The 13413-nt window shown below is 42.3% G+C and overlaps 1 protein-coding gene across 1 annotated transcript in view; it reads left to right on the top strand.

Annotated features, from left to right (window-relative positions):
• The window catches only part of LOC142313113 (uncharacterized), a 297964-nt gene that overhangs the window by 61370 nt on the left and 223181 nt on the right, over positions 1–13413 (top strand). The window contains 2 exon segments of the mRNA XM_075352098.1: positions 3639–4651; positions 13225–13241. Of these exon segments, the coding sequence (XP_075208213.1) occupies positions 3639–4651; positions 13225–13241 (1030 nt within the window).

Below are 13413 nucleotides of genomic sequence, written 5' to 3'. Positions count from 1 at the left end.
ACACGTACTTACCTTCCAAACAACCTCGCTGTGGGCGGCGAACATCCACTTCCTGAAGGGGGAGGGACGTTTGGCATCACAGCGACGTCACACAGCGGCCGGCCAATCGAAGCGGAGGGGCGGAGATGAGCGAGACGTAAACATCCCGCCCACCTCTTTTCTTCCACATTGCCGGCGGCCGCAGGTAAGCTGCAGTTCATCGTTCGCAGGGTGTCACATGGAGCGATGTGTGCTGCCTCGGGAACATTGAACAACAGGACGTTCGATTTTTAGAAAATGAGCGACGTGTCAACAATGAACGAGAAGGTGAGTATTTCTGCTCGTTCATAGCTGTTACACGCTACGATATAACTAACGATGCCGGATGTGTGTCACTTACGACGTGACCCCGCCGACATCTCGTTAGATATATTGTAGCGTCTAAAGCCCGCTTTAGTCAGCAATTCAATTTATGTTCCAGTCCATACGAGACAAGAGCGAACGTTCTGAATCCTCATATGTTTCCCCTTATTCTCTCCAGTAATTTGTATTATTACAGCGGATTCTCTATGATGTTACATCGTCATCTTCTCCCCATTCAGGTCCCTACAATATCGGATCCTCTCAGTGGAGATCTTCTATAGAAGAGAATTCTCCTGATTGCCCCGTGAAGGATGGATATGGACAGGGACAAGATGGCGGAGAGGATATTACACCTCACCCTAGAGATCCTCTTCCGGCTTACTGGAGAGGTGAGAGATTCTGATGACGTCACATTACATCATTCTTATCTATGGGAATAACAGATGGACAGAACTGGAGAGGTGAGGACTCTGGAAATGTCTGGAGTGAGATTTATTACTGTGTCTCTCCATAACCAGGATTACACAGTAGTGAAGAAGACCTCTAGTGAGCGCTGTCAGGCCCCTGTGTCTGAGGGATGGGGAAGACTCCTGAGCCCAATCACGGGGCCTCCACCTCACCCCCCGATACATGAGGACATCAATGACCAGAAGATCCTAGAACTCACCTACAAGATGATTGAGCTGCTGACTGGAGAGGTGACACTGCTGGGAATGCTGGGACATTATACAGTAACGCTATGAAGGGATTGGGGGTGACGGTATCATTGTATGTGTCAGGTTCCTATAAGGTGTCAGGACGTCACCGTCTATTTCTCCATGGAGGAGTGGCAGTATTTAGAAGGACACAAAGATCTGTACAAGGACGTCATGATGGAGGTTCCCCAGCCCCTCACATCACCAGGTAATAGACAGGACTAAATACACACAGCCTATAATTATCTGTATGTAAGGAATGAATTCAGTCCCTGTATGTGTCTCCTCCAGTTCTATCCAGTAAGAGGACAACACCAGAGAGATGTCCCCATCCTCTTCTCCCACAGGACTGTAAACAAGAATACCCCGATGCTCCTCCGGATGTGTCTCCTCCAGGTCTATCCAGTAAGAGGACAACACCAGAGAGATGTCCTCGTCCTCTTCTCCCACAGGACTGTAAACAAGAATACCCCGATGCTCCTCCGGATGTGTTTCCTCCAGCTCTATCCTGTAAGAGATATCTACTCATGTACTTTCTGCACTAATTTTGTGTTTATATTTTTAGGTGTTTTGCTGTTTTTCTTCCGCTATTTGTTTCTAGTGTCTTCTCTATGTCATTATGAAGACAACTCAAAGACCTGCAGAGGGTTCATAATTACTGTGTTCTCCAGTAAATCAGCTCTACTCCAAAATTAAGCCCTAGTTACAGTCATGGCCAGCTTTGGGAGGAGTCAAATTGAGCAATTTCTCAGGAGCCCCACTCTCTTATGGATTCCATCAGTTGTATTCTAAGGTTAATTGTTTAAGAAACTTTGATGACTTCAAAGTCGTGTGTGTGTGTGTGTGTGTGTGTGTGTGGTCACGCCAGTTTTAACCAGCTTTACCAAAATTGGCAATTCCCTTTGCCAGAAATCTCACTCCCAGTCCCTGGTGTCATTTTTCAGTGTCCATTGCTGGTCTTGATGAATTGGAGCCCAAATGTTTATCTGCACAGACCACAAGACCCTGCTACCTGCTTTGGTTACGAAGCCTTTGGATAGACCATCAACGTCATAGTCCATGACATCCCCGTTAAATTTCCAGCATCTGTCCGTAACTATTTTATTTTCGTCTTGGAATTGTCCATGTTGTGGACCAATGTCACAGAGATGTTTGTAGGTTATTCAACTGTCAAGGCGGTGTCAGGATCTGTGGAAAATACACTCTGCCTGCTAACTTCACTGATGTCCGTGAGCAGTGCAGGGAGACACAGGCATCAAACCACAGACAGGCAGGCTAGCAAGAGTTAATCTCTGCTGGGCTGCTATTTAGTGTTTTTGCTCACATGCTGCGGGAAGCCAGTATCATTCTCTCCCCTCCTGTATATGCTGGTTGGACTATTCCATTGATGCCAGCTATAGTTTGCCTATACTGGTCTGGTGAGGTGTTGTGATACAGACTAACGGGTGGTTGCTGTGCATTACTGCTGTGAACTGTTGTGGTGTTAACCATTGATGTCCTTTTGTTACTGCCTTCCTGCTCTTGCTTTTCTCCTTAGTCTCTCACTGTTTGTTTCTGTGAGTTTGCAGTGTGCCTAAGTTTTAGTTTTCCCGTCTGTCTTAATCTTTAATTCCATCATACTCTTTCACTTTCCTTCCCTGGGAAATCACAGATTAGATCTAGTCAGGAGAATAGTGAGGTTACAGTACAAGGGCATCTCCACCTTCAGAGGTAATCCAGAGATTAGGGACAGCTTAGGGTCTCCTAGCGTGAGGAACAGTATAGGAGCCCACTGTCCTTTGATATCTTCACATTGTGACAATCAGTCAGATTATTTACTGTAGCACATTCCAGAGAACTGGTGCTACTGGAGAGATATCCTGGAGACAGGGGAATGGGAGGTCTGAATTAACGAAAATGTATCTCTTAAGCCTGCTTTACACGCTGCAATGTATCTTACGATGTGTCGGCGGGGTTACGTCGTAAGTGACGCACACCCGGCATTGTAAGGTACATTGCAGTGTGTGACAGGTACGTGCGATTGCGATTGAACGGTAAAACGTTCTTCGCATACACATCGTACCTTTCTCTAGAATTGCACGTCAGATTGTTCATCGTACCCGGGGTATCACACATTGCAGTGTGTGACACCCCGGGAACGATGAACAGATCTTACCTGCGTCCTGCAGCTCCCGGCCCACAATGCAGAAGGAAGGAGGTGGGCGGAATGTTTACGTCCCGCTCAGCTCCTCCCCTCCGCTTCTATTGCCCGGCTGCCGCGTGACGTCGATGTGACGCCGAACGTCCCTCCCACTCCAGGAAGTGGACGTTCGCCGCCCACATCGAGGTCGTATGGAAGGTAAGTACGTGTGACGGGGGTTAATCGTTTGTGCGGCACGTTCAACAAATTGAACGTGCCACACATACGATGGGGGCGTGGAAAATCGCATACGATATCGCATACGAAATTGCAACGTGTAAATCAGGCTTATGATCTCAAAATTGGAAAACAGATTCAGAATGATTTTTTTTTCTCTAATTTAATTTCTGCTGTTATGGTATAAAAAAAAAATAAATGTACTTTCAAGATATCATTAAAAACTAGTAACATTGTGTTTATTTTTAGCAGATGACTGTATTGGGAGTTCAGATGGAAATCTAATACTTTCATCATCTGTTATGAATTCTGAAGATATCACACATGATACATATGAAGAGCATGCTGGTATCCTAGATATACTTCCAGTCCTTCCTCGGAAAGCTCTATCATCTGATCTTTCCAAACAAGTCCAAAATTCCAACTTATCACAGAATTTTAAGCAAAATAACAGTTACAGAAGGGATGTGGAACAAGAAACGGCTCCTACAAGGGAGAAACCATTTTTATGTTCAAAATGTGGGAAATGTTTCACCAGGAATTCAGATCTTGTTAACCATCAAAGATCTCATACAGGGGAGAAGCCATTTTCATGTTCCGAATGTAAGAAATGTTTTAGTCAGAAATCAAATCTTGTAACGCATCAAAAATATCACACTGGAAAGAAGCAGTTTTCATGTTCAGAATGTGGGAAATGTTTTATCCAGAAATCACACCTTGTTAGACATCACAAAAATCACACAGGGGAGAAGCCATTTTCATGTTCAGAGTGTGGGAAATGTTTTATTCAGAAATCAAAACTTGTTGTGCATCAAAGATTTCATACTGGGGAGAAGCCATTTTCATGTTCAGAATGTGGGGAATGTTTTATTCAGAAATCAGATCTTGTTTGTCATCAAAGATTTCACACAGGGGAGAAGCCATTTTCATGTTCAGAATGTGGGAAATGTTTTATTCAGAAATCAAATCTTGTTGTGCATCAAAGATCTCACACAGGGGAAAAGCCATTTTCATGTTCAGAATGTGGGAAATGTTTTATTGAGAAAGCAAAACTTGTTGTGCATCAAAGATCTCACACAAGGGAGAAGCCATTTTCATGTTCAGAGTGTGGGAAATGTTTTATTCAGAAATCAAATCTTGTTGTGCATCAAAGATCTCATACAGGGGAGAAGCCATTTTCATGTTCAGAATGTGGGAAATGTTTTATTCAGAAATCAGTTCTTGTTAGGCATCAAAGATCTCACACAGAGGAAAAGATGTTTTCATGCTCAGAATGTGGTAAATGTTTTACTAGGAAATCAGGTCTTGTTAGGCATCAAAACAATCACACAAAATAAACAATTTTTATGTTCTAAATCTGGAAAATGTAATTCTCAGAAATCAGATCTTGTTAAACAGGTGAAGAAGCCGCACAAGGAAGGAACTTTTTTCATGTTGTGAATAATTGAAATGTTTAACTGGTAAATCAAGTCTTGCTGACATCAGAAAACTAACAGAGTGCAGCAGCCATTATTGTTTTCAGAATTTGGCAAATGTTTTTTTATCGTTAATGAGGTGATGCTGTCAGATGAATCACACGCGAGAAAGCATCTTGATGTACTATAATTCAAAGGGTTTTATCCAAAAATTGGCTACAATTCCTCAAGTAAGAATTGGTGAGGGAAAGAAGCATTTTCTTTCTTTTTAAACTTATTGTATTTTTCTGACCATAAGACACACCTAGGTTTTGAAGAAGGAAAATAGGGAAAAAGATTGAAGCAAAAAATGTGGTCATGCTGCACTGATAGGGGGATCTGCTGCTGACATTGTTACGGGGGGTGCCATCCTCCAATTTCTAGCGCACTTTAAATAGTGCTTATCACAAATCTGTGGCTGCCTTTTTTTATTTACTAATACAGTGGCGAGCCGCAGATTAGTGAATCTTCTAAATATAATCCAGTACCAAAACTTTTGGAATTGTCCCTAATGTCCCCTGAAAGGAACTTCCAGGTTGTGAGATCTCACAACCCTCAGCAGTGTGAGCTCTACAAACCCAGAGAGAGCCTTTATGAACATTTGTAAAATGTTTTGATACTGGATTATATGTAGATAATTCACTAATCTCAGGTTGCCCACTGCTTTATTTGCTAAAAAGCGCAGCCCCAGATTGGAGATAGGAATTCTGAAGTATATCACATTGTATATAATTGCATTTCCAAACTTGTTGTTTTGTTAATAAATGCTTGTAAAATATATATTCTTCCTGCCTAGATTTCTCTATTGTTTAGATGTGATGATTTTGCCCCATCTCTGGAGTAGATATTTCACACAAAAATAGTGAGGGGTTGTCACATAGGTGTCACGGTCGGCTGACACTCCATTGGCAGCAAGTGTTGGAAAATCCCAGAGATTGACAGCACGGGTTGTTATCTGAGAGTTGTCTGTTTCTGCAGCAGTGAACTCTATGACCCTGAGAACCTGTCAGGTTTTCCCTCTGTTGCCAGCCTCTGACTTTCTTTATAAACCTCACCCTGGGATGCTTTGGGTGTGGTTTAGATTTGTTCCTGGCTGTGGTCTGCAGTGGTTGCCTCGTCTTGTTTTTCCAGATATTTCTGTGGTAGCTGCTCCTAAGAAAAGTATAAAAGTGAAATAAAATAATAATTTTATAGTATTCTATGCCACAGTTATTCAAAAAGGATATAGATAGGGTAAAATAGGGTAAATAGACCGAGAGGAAATTTTTTGTTCTTTATTTTTCCACCAAAAATAGTTATAGACACTCAAAAAAAAAAATAAAATCAATTGTTTGATAAAGATCAATAATTAAATGATGTGCATATAAAATATTTGTGGCAGCTACAAATAAGTGCACACAAATAAAAGCCCCGGCCGGCGGCTGATGTCTGGAATACGCAGTATGATATTACTTGTATTTCAATGGTCGCAGGAAATAAGCCTTGAATAAAAATATATTAACCCTTTCACCCCCGGGCGTTTTTCCGGGTGTTTTTTTTCCTCTCTTCCGAGAGCCGTAACTTTATTTTTCCATCACTCTTATTCTATGAGGGCTTGTTTTTTGCGGGACGAGTTGTACTTTTAAATGAAACCATAAGTTTTACCATATAATGTACTGTAAAACAGCAAAAAAAAATTCAAGTGTGGAAAAACTGCAAAAAAAGTGCGATCACACAATAGTTTTTGGGATATTTTATTCACCATGTTCACTATATGGTAAAACTGATGTGTTGCTGTGATGCCTGAGGTCAGTGCGACTTTGTAGACCCCAAACATATATAGGGTTACTTGTATCTAAGGGGTTAAAAAAATTCACAACTCTGTCCAAAAGAAGTGGTGCACGTTTGCGCCATTTTCTGAAACCCGTAGAGTTCTCATTTTTCTGGATCTATGGCTCAGTGACTGCTTATTTTTTTCCTTCTTGAGCTGATATTTTTAACAGTACCATTTTTGCACAGATGCTACGTTTTGAACGCCTGTTATTGCATTTTGCGCAAAATTTGCGGCGACCAAGAAAACATAATTTTGCCGTTTGGAATTTTCTTGCCGTTACGCCGTTTACTGATCAGATTACATGATTTTATATTTTGATAGATCGGGCCTTTCTGAATGTGGTGATACCAAATATGTGTATGTTTTTATTTTTTTAATTTTCAATGCGGTGAATGGGGGGTGATTTGAACTTTTATTTTGTTTTATTGTTTTAAATTTTTTAAAACTTTTTTTTTTCATTTTACTAGTCCCCCTAGGGGACTATAACGATCAGCAATCTGATCGCTCTACCATATCTGCATATCACAGCTACACAGCTGAGATCTGCAGAAAAGGAGCTCTCCTGTTACACCCGGCAGACTGCGGTGTGTAAGAGGAAGTGACTCATAATAGCTACAGGTGGCATCACATGACCCTGTGCTACCATGGCAACCACCGTAAGTCACGTGATCATGTCACGTGACTTCCGATGGGGGAGGGGTAAGTGATCCTAATTGCGACGCGCATATACATCAGTTGCCAGATTTTGGCAGTGAGATGTAAGGGGTTAATAGTCGCGGGTGGAACGCGATTTCACTGGCGACTAGCAGGCACACATGTCAGCTGTTGATCCATGACGTACCCAGTACGTCATGTGTTGTGAAGAGTTTAAAAAATCATTTGAATTTTTACAAAAAAACTAACTCAGTGGGTAAAGAAGTTGAACTGCACTCCCTGTGTCGACCCTTTCCTACCGGCGCCCACAACACCGCCAGATAGATAGAGAAGTTGTGGAAATTCTGTCATTTTAATTAAGTTAACTCTACCCAGATATGATAAACTGAAGATTTTCCATTTAACCAGAGTGGATTCTAAATTGTCGCTATACAGTTTGATATTAGTATTATATAATCTGGCCAGGAGCCTCGTCACGTTCACTCCCAGATATTTTAAAGAGCAGGTAGTCTACTGACAGGGAGATCTCGATGCCCACAATGGCCTGGGGGCTCGTAGCATTATTACCTCTGTTTTATCCCAGTTAATAATATAACCCGATAAGTCACCCATTACTTCTAAGTCTTGTATAAGTGAACCTAGGACTTGATTAGGGTTGGCCATGATCAGTAAGAGGTCATCTGCGAATGCAGCAATTTTTAACTTCCTAGAGTCAGTCTTGAGTCCCCTAAAGGTAGGCGTTTGCAACAGATAACATAGTAAAGGGTCAATAGAGAGGTTATATAAAGGAGGTGACAACAGGCACCCCTGTTTGACTCCTCAGAAGATGTCTATTGGTGGTGTGATATAACTATGTACTGTCACACAGGTGATTGCATTTGTGTGTAGGTATTGAATATATTGTCGGAATTTTGGACCGAATCCTCCCCTACCTAAAACTTCATATAAGAAGGATCATGCTACTTTGTCAAAGACCTTTTATCATCCAGACTCACCAGTATTGCAGCCGGTTGCGATGGATCTTGGGTAAGGACAGTAGTCGCGACCGCAAATTGTATGTTTACCACACTGCTTCGCCCTTGGGTAAAACTCGTCTGGGCCTCGCAGAGAAGACCCAGTAGTAGGACCTGTAAGTGGCTTGCCAGAATTTTCGCTAACAGTTTATAATTGTGGTTGAGAAGTGAGATAGGGCGGTAAGACTGAGGCAGTTGTAGGTCTTTATTTGGTTTAGGGATAACTATGGTGCGTGAATCAGTGTACAGGTCTATGGGGATCCCTTGGAGGAAAACTACATTTAAAAGATTAGTAAGGATGGATCAGGTCAGGGGATAAAATCTTATGATATTCAGCGGTATAACCATCAGGGCCTGGAAATCTGCCATTAGACGCACCTGCTATGGCTTGTCTTACTTTATCCTTTGTTATCCTTCAGTCTAGCATCTCCTGTTGCTCACTAGTCAGGGAAACATCTGTCTTTTTATAGTAATGCTTCAAAGAACCAGCTGCAAACAATGACATAAAGCCAGGGTGATAACATATAAATCCCTTAATTCCCAGCTCACCAGATAAGGAACTTGTGACCATTATCTATTATAAATAAGACTTTGTTTGGTCTTCAATAAATCTTTTGTCTTCTGCCCTATTGCCCAGACAGGAGAAGCCTAGATAAAGTCTGGACAATAACTAACGCTCCCCCTCTTCACACATCAGCAGATACAGAATCATGAGTACAGAGAACTACAATTACTGATAATATCCAGCTATTAATATGAGATTATAAGTCGTGTTATAGGAATTTTAATGAACACAGACTATTGAAAATTAATATGAGATTAATATTTTCATAACAACCTCATGTTGTGAGCCCTTGACAGAATCCAAGACCATGGTTCCCAATGGTGCAGTTATGAACTCTTTTGGGAGAGTCCTTTTGAGGGGGTCCTGTCACACACCTGTCCTGGGTCTGGGCTCTTCTCCCTACACCACGGTCTGCTAAACTTTCTTGTGCTCCACATTGGGCTTTGCCAGTATCCCAGCGTGCTCCATGTGTTGAGCTTCCTAGGCCTCTATAAAACCTATCAAGACATAAACCTGTGCCTTGGTAGTAATGGTCACGTCTCACTAAGCGACATCGCTGCTGAGTCGCGGGTTTTGTGACGCAATAGCGATCTTGCTAGCGATGTCGCTGTGTGTGACATCCAGCAACGACCTGGCCCCTGCTGTGAGGTCGCCGGTCGTTGCTGAATGTTCTGGACCATTTTTTTGGTTGTTGCTCTCCCGCTGTGAAGCACACATCGCTGTGTTTGACAGCGAGAGAGCAACGATCTGAATGTGCAAGGAGCAGGGAGCCGGCTTCTGCAGACGCTGTTTACCAAGGTAACACATCGGGTAACCAAGCAAAGGCTTTGCTTGGTTACTCGATATTTCCCTTGGTTACCATCGTCCGCAGCTTCTAGAAGCTGGCTCCCTACTCCCTGCACATGTAGCCAAGGTACACATCGGGTAACTATTAGCAAAGCGCTTTGCTTAGTAACCCAATGTGTACTATAGTTACGAAGCACAGCGTCATTACACGGGTCGCTGGTGGCTGATCTCTGATCGCTGTGGAGATCTGCCTGATTGACAGCTCACCAGCGACCATGTAGCGACGCTCCAGCGATCCCTGTCAGGTCATATCACTGGTGGGATCGCTGGAGCATCGCTAAGTGTGACGGTACCTTAAGACTTTTACTTTGTATGTGCACACTACACCAATTCTCATTATGCAGTGTGATATGTATATGCACCAATACTCGTTATGCAGTGTGATATGTATATACACCAATACTCATTATGCAGTGTGATATATATATATATATATATATACATATATATATATATATATATATATACACAATACTCGATATGTAGTGTGATATGTATATACACCAATACTCGTTATGCAGTGTGTATGTACAGTTAGGTCCAGAAATATTTGGACAGTGACACAATTTTCGCGAGTTGGGCTCTGCATGCCACCACATTGGATTTGAAATGAAACCTCTACAACAGAATTCAAGTGCAGATTGTAACGTTTAATTTGAAGGTTTGAACAAAAATATCTGATAGAAATTGTAGGAATTGTACACATTTCTTTACAAACACTCCACATTTTAGGAGGTCAAAAGTAATTGGACAAATAAACCAAACCCAAACAAAATATTTTTATTTTCAATATTTTGTTGCGAATCCTTTGGAGGCAATCACTGCCTTAAGTCTGGAACCCATGGACATCACCAAACGCTGGGTTTCCTCCTTCTTAATGCTTTGCCAGGCCTTTACAGCCGCAGCCTTCAGGTCTTGCTTGTTTGTGGGTCTTTCCGTCTTAAGTCTGGATTTGAGCAAGTGAAATGCATGCTCAATTGGGTTAAGATCTAGTGATTGACTTGGCCATTGCAGAGTGTTCCACTTTTTTGCACTTATGAACTCCTGGGTAGCTTTGGCTGTATGCTTGGGGTCATTGTCCATCTGTACTATGAAGCGCCGTCCGATCAACTTTGCGGCATTTGGCTGAATCTGGGCTGAAAGTATATCCCTGTACACTTCAGAATTCATCCGGCTACTCTTGTCTGCTGTTATGTCATCAATAAACACAAGTGACCCAGTGCCATTGAAAGCCATGCATGCCCATGCCATCACGTTGCCTCCACCATGTTTTACAGAGGATGTGGTGTGCCTTGGATCATGTGCCGTTCCCTTTCTTCTCCAAACTTTTTTCTTCCCATCATTCTGGTACAGGTTGATCTTTGTCTCATCTGTCCATAGAATACTTTTCCAGAACTGAGCTGGCTTCATGAGGTGTTTTTCAGCAAATTTAACTCTGGCCTGTCTATTTTTGGAATTGATGAATGGTTTGCATCTAGATGTGAACCCTTTGTATTTACTTTCATGGAGTCTTCTCTTTACTGTTGACTTAGAGACAGATACACCTACTTCACTGAGAGTGTTCTGCACTTCAGTTGATGTTGTGAACGGGTTCTGCTTCACCAAAGAAAGTATGCGGCGATCATCCACCACTGTTGTCATCCGTGGATGCCCAGGCCTTTTTGAGTTCCCAAGCTCACCAGTCAATTCCTTTTTTCTCAGAATGTACCCGACTGTTGATTTTGCTACTCCAAGCATTTCTGCTATCTCTCTGATGGATTTTTTCTTTTTTTTCAGCCTCAGGATGTTCTGCTTCCCCTCAATTGAGAGTTCCTTATACCGCATGTTGTCTGGTCACAGCAATAGCTTCCAAATGCAAAACCACACACCTGTAATCAACCCCAGACCTTTTAACTACTTCATTGATTACAGGTTAACGAGGGAGACGCCTTCAGAGTTAATTGCAGCCCTTAGAGTCCCTTGTCCAATTACTTTTGGTCCCTTGAAAAATAGGAGGCTATGCATTACAGAGCTATGATTCCTAAACCCTTTCTCCGATTTGGATGTGAAAACTCTCATATTGCAGCTGGGAGTGTGCACTTTCAGCCCATATTATATATATAATTGTATTTCTGAACATGTTTTTGTAGACTGCTAAAATAACAAAACTTGTGTCACTGTCCAAATATTTCTGGCCCTGACTGTATATACATTAATACTCATTATGCAGTGTGATATGTATATACACCAATACTCGTTATGCAGTGTGTATGTATATACATTAATACTCATTATGCAGTGTGATATGTATACGGTATAAATGTCGCATGTGTTAGATATACTTTGTATTGATTTTGTCATGTATAATGAGTCTGCTGATATGAGTGTATGTTACGTCCGATATGTTGCACATTAATGTATCATTTCTGCAAATTTAAAGAACTATTTCACACCGTGATGTGAGTCACAGTTTATGACATCCTGGCCAAAACATCAATCTGTTTAACACTATAAAGGCTGCTTTACACGAGTCGATCTATTGTGCGATGCATCGTTGGGGTCACGGATTTTGTGACGCACTTCCGTCATTCGTAACGACATCTCCTCATGTGACAGCTCCTTGCGAGTCCAACCGATGCCTAATCGTTTGAAATTCGGCCATCGTGTACTCATCGTTTAATTCCATAAAATCGGTCAGTTTAGTCTTAATGAACGACACAACGCAAAGTGTGACACCGTGTAATCGTCCATCCTCGTAGTTGTTTGTGACGTCAGTAAACGTTCAGGGCGTATTTGTGGTTTTAAATAATCACGCCTAATCTAATTGGATTGGTTGTAGCAGATGCGTTTTGATTGGTTATTACTGTTATACGGAGCTGTAGTCATGATGTGTGAACATTCAGCCTTGGCGTCATGCACAGTGTTTTATAGTGCATTACTCCTAATTTTTCTTACGTTTGTTTGTTCGCTGGATTTTCCGCCCTCACTCCTTGTTATCCCTTTTTTGTGGTAAGTTGTTATATGCCAATCTTTCCTTTTTGGATCAAAATCGACATTAACCAGACCACAAACAACAAACAAGAATGATGCTAAGGACACACGAGGCAACAAAGACAGACGCAGAAGAGAAACTATATATATATGGGATGTAACCAATCAACCACATTAGCAGAACTGGATTGAGCAGGTCAGAAGAATTCAGGGCGTGCAACAATCCAGACAACGTCACGGAGGGCTTTATAGTTTGCCTAATTACGCCCATACAAAAGACAGAATGTAATACTTATATATGTTCTGAGGATTTCGATAGCGTAGGGCAACAGAACAGTAAACTCCATGTTAACCGAGGGCAAGCTCATTCAAAAGAGAACTGGAAAACCTGGAAACCTGACATTACTCCCCCCCCAGAGACGGCCTCAGGACGGATCAGGGCCTGGTTTGTCCGGGTACCGTCGATGAAACTGAGCAATCTTCCGGGGTGCCCGAATGTTACCCACCGGTTCCCAGGAATCGTCCTCGGGGGCGTACCCCTGCCAACGTACCAGATACTGAAGCCGACGACGATGGAGCCGGGAGTCAATAATGTCCTCAACCACGAACTGCTCCTCACCGTCGACCATTACAGGCGGAGGAGGAGGCACGACACGACCATGAAACGTATTAGGAGAAACGGGTTTGAGGAGAGAAACATGAAAG

The sequence above is a fragment of the Anomaloglossus baeobatrachus genome, chromosome 5 (assembly GCF_048569485.1).
Source record: "Anomaloglossus baeobatrachus isolate aAnoBae1 chromosome 5, aAnoBae1.hap1, whole genome shotgun sequence".
NCBI classification, from domain to species: Eukaryota; Metazoa; Chordata; class Amphibia; order Anura; family Aromobatidae; genus Anomaloglossus; species Anomaloglossus baeobatrachus.
The sequence above is the reverse complement of the archived record's forward strand: the minus strand, read 5'-3'. Positions and strand labels throughout refer to the sequence as shown.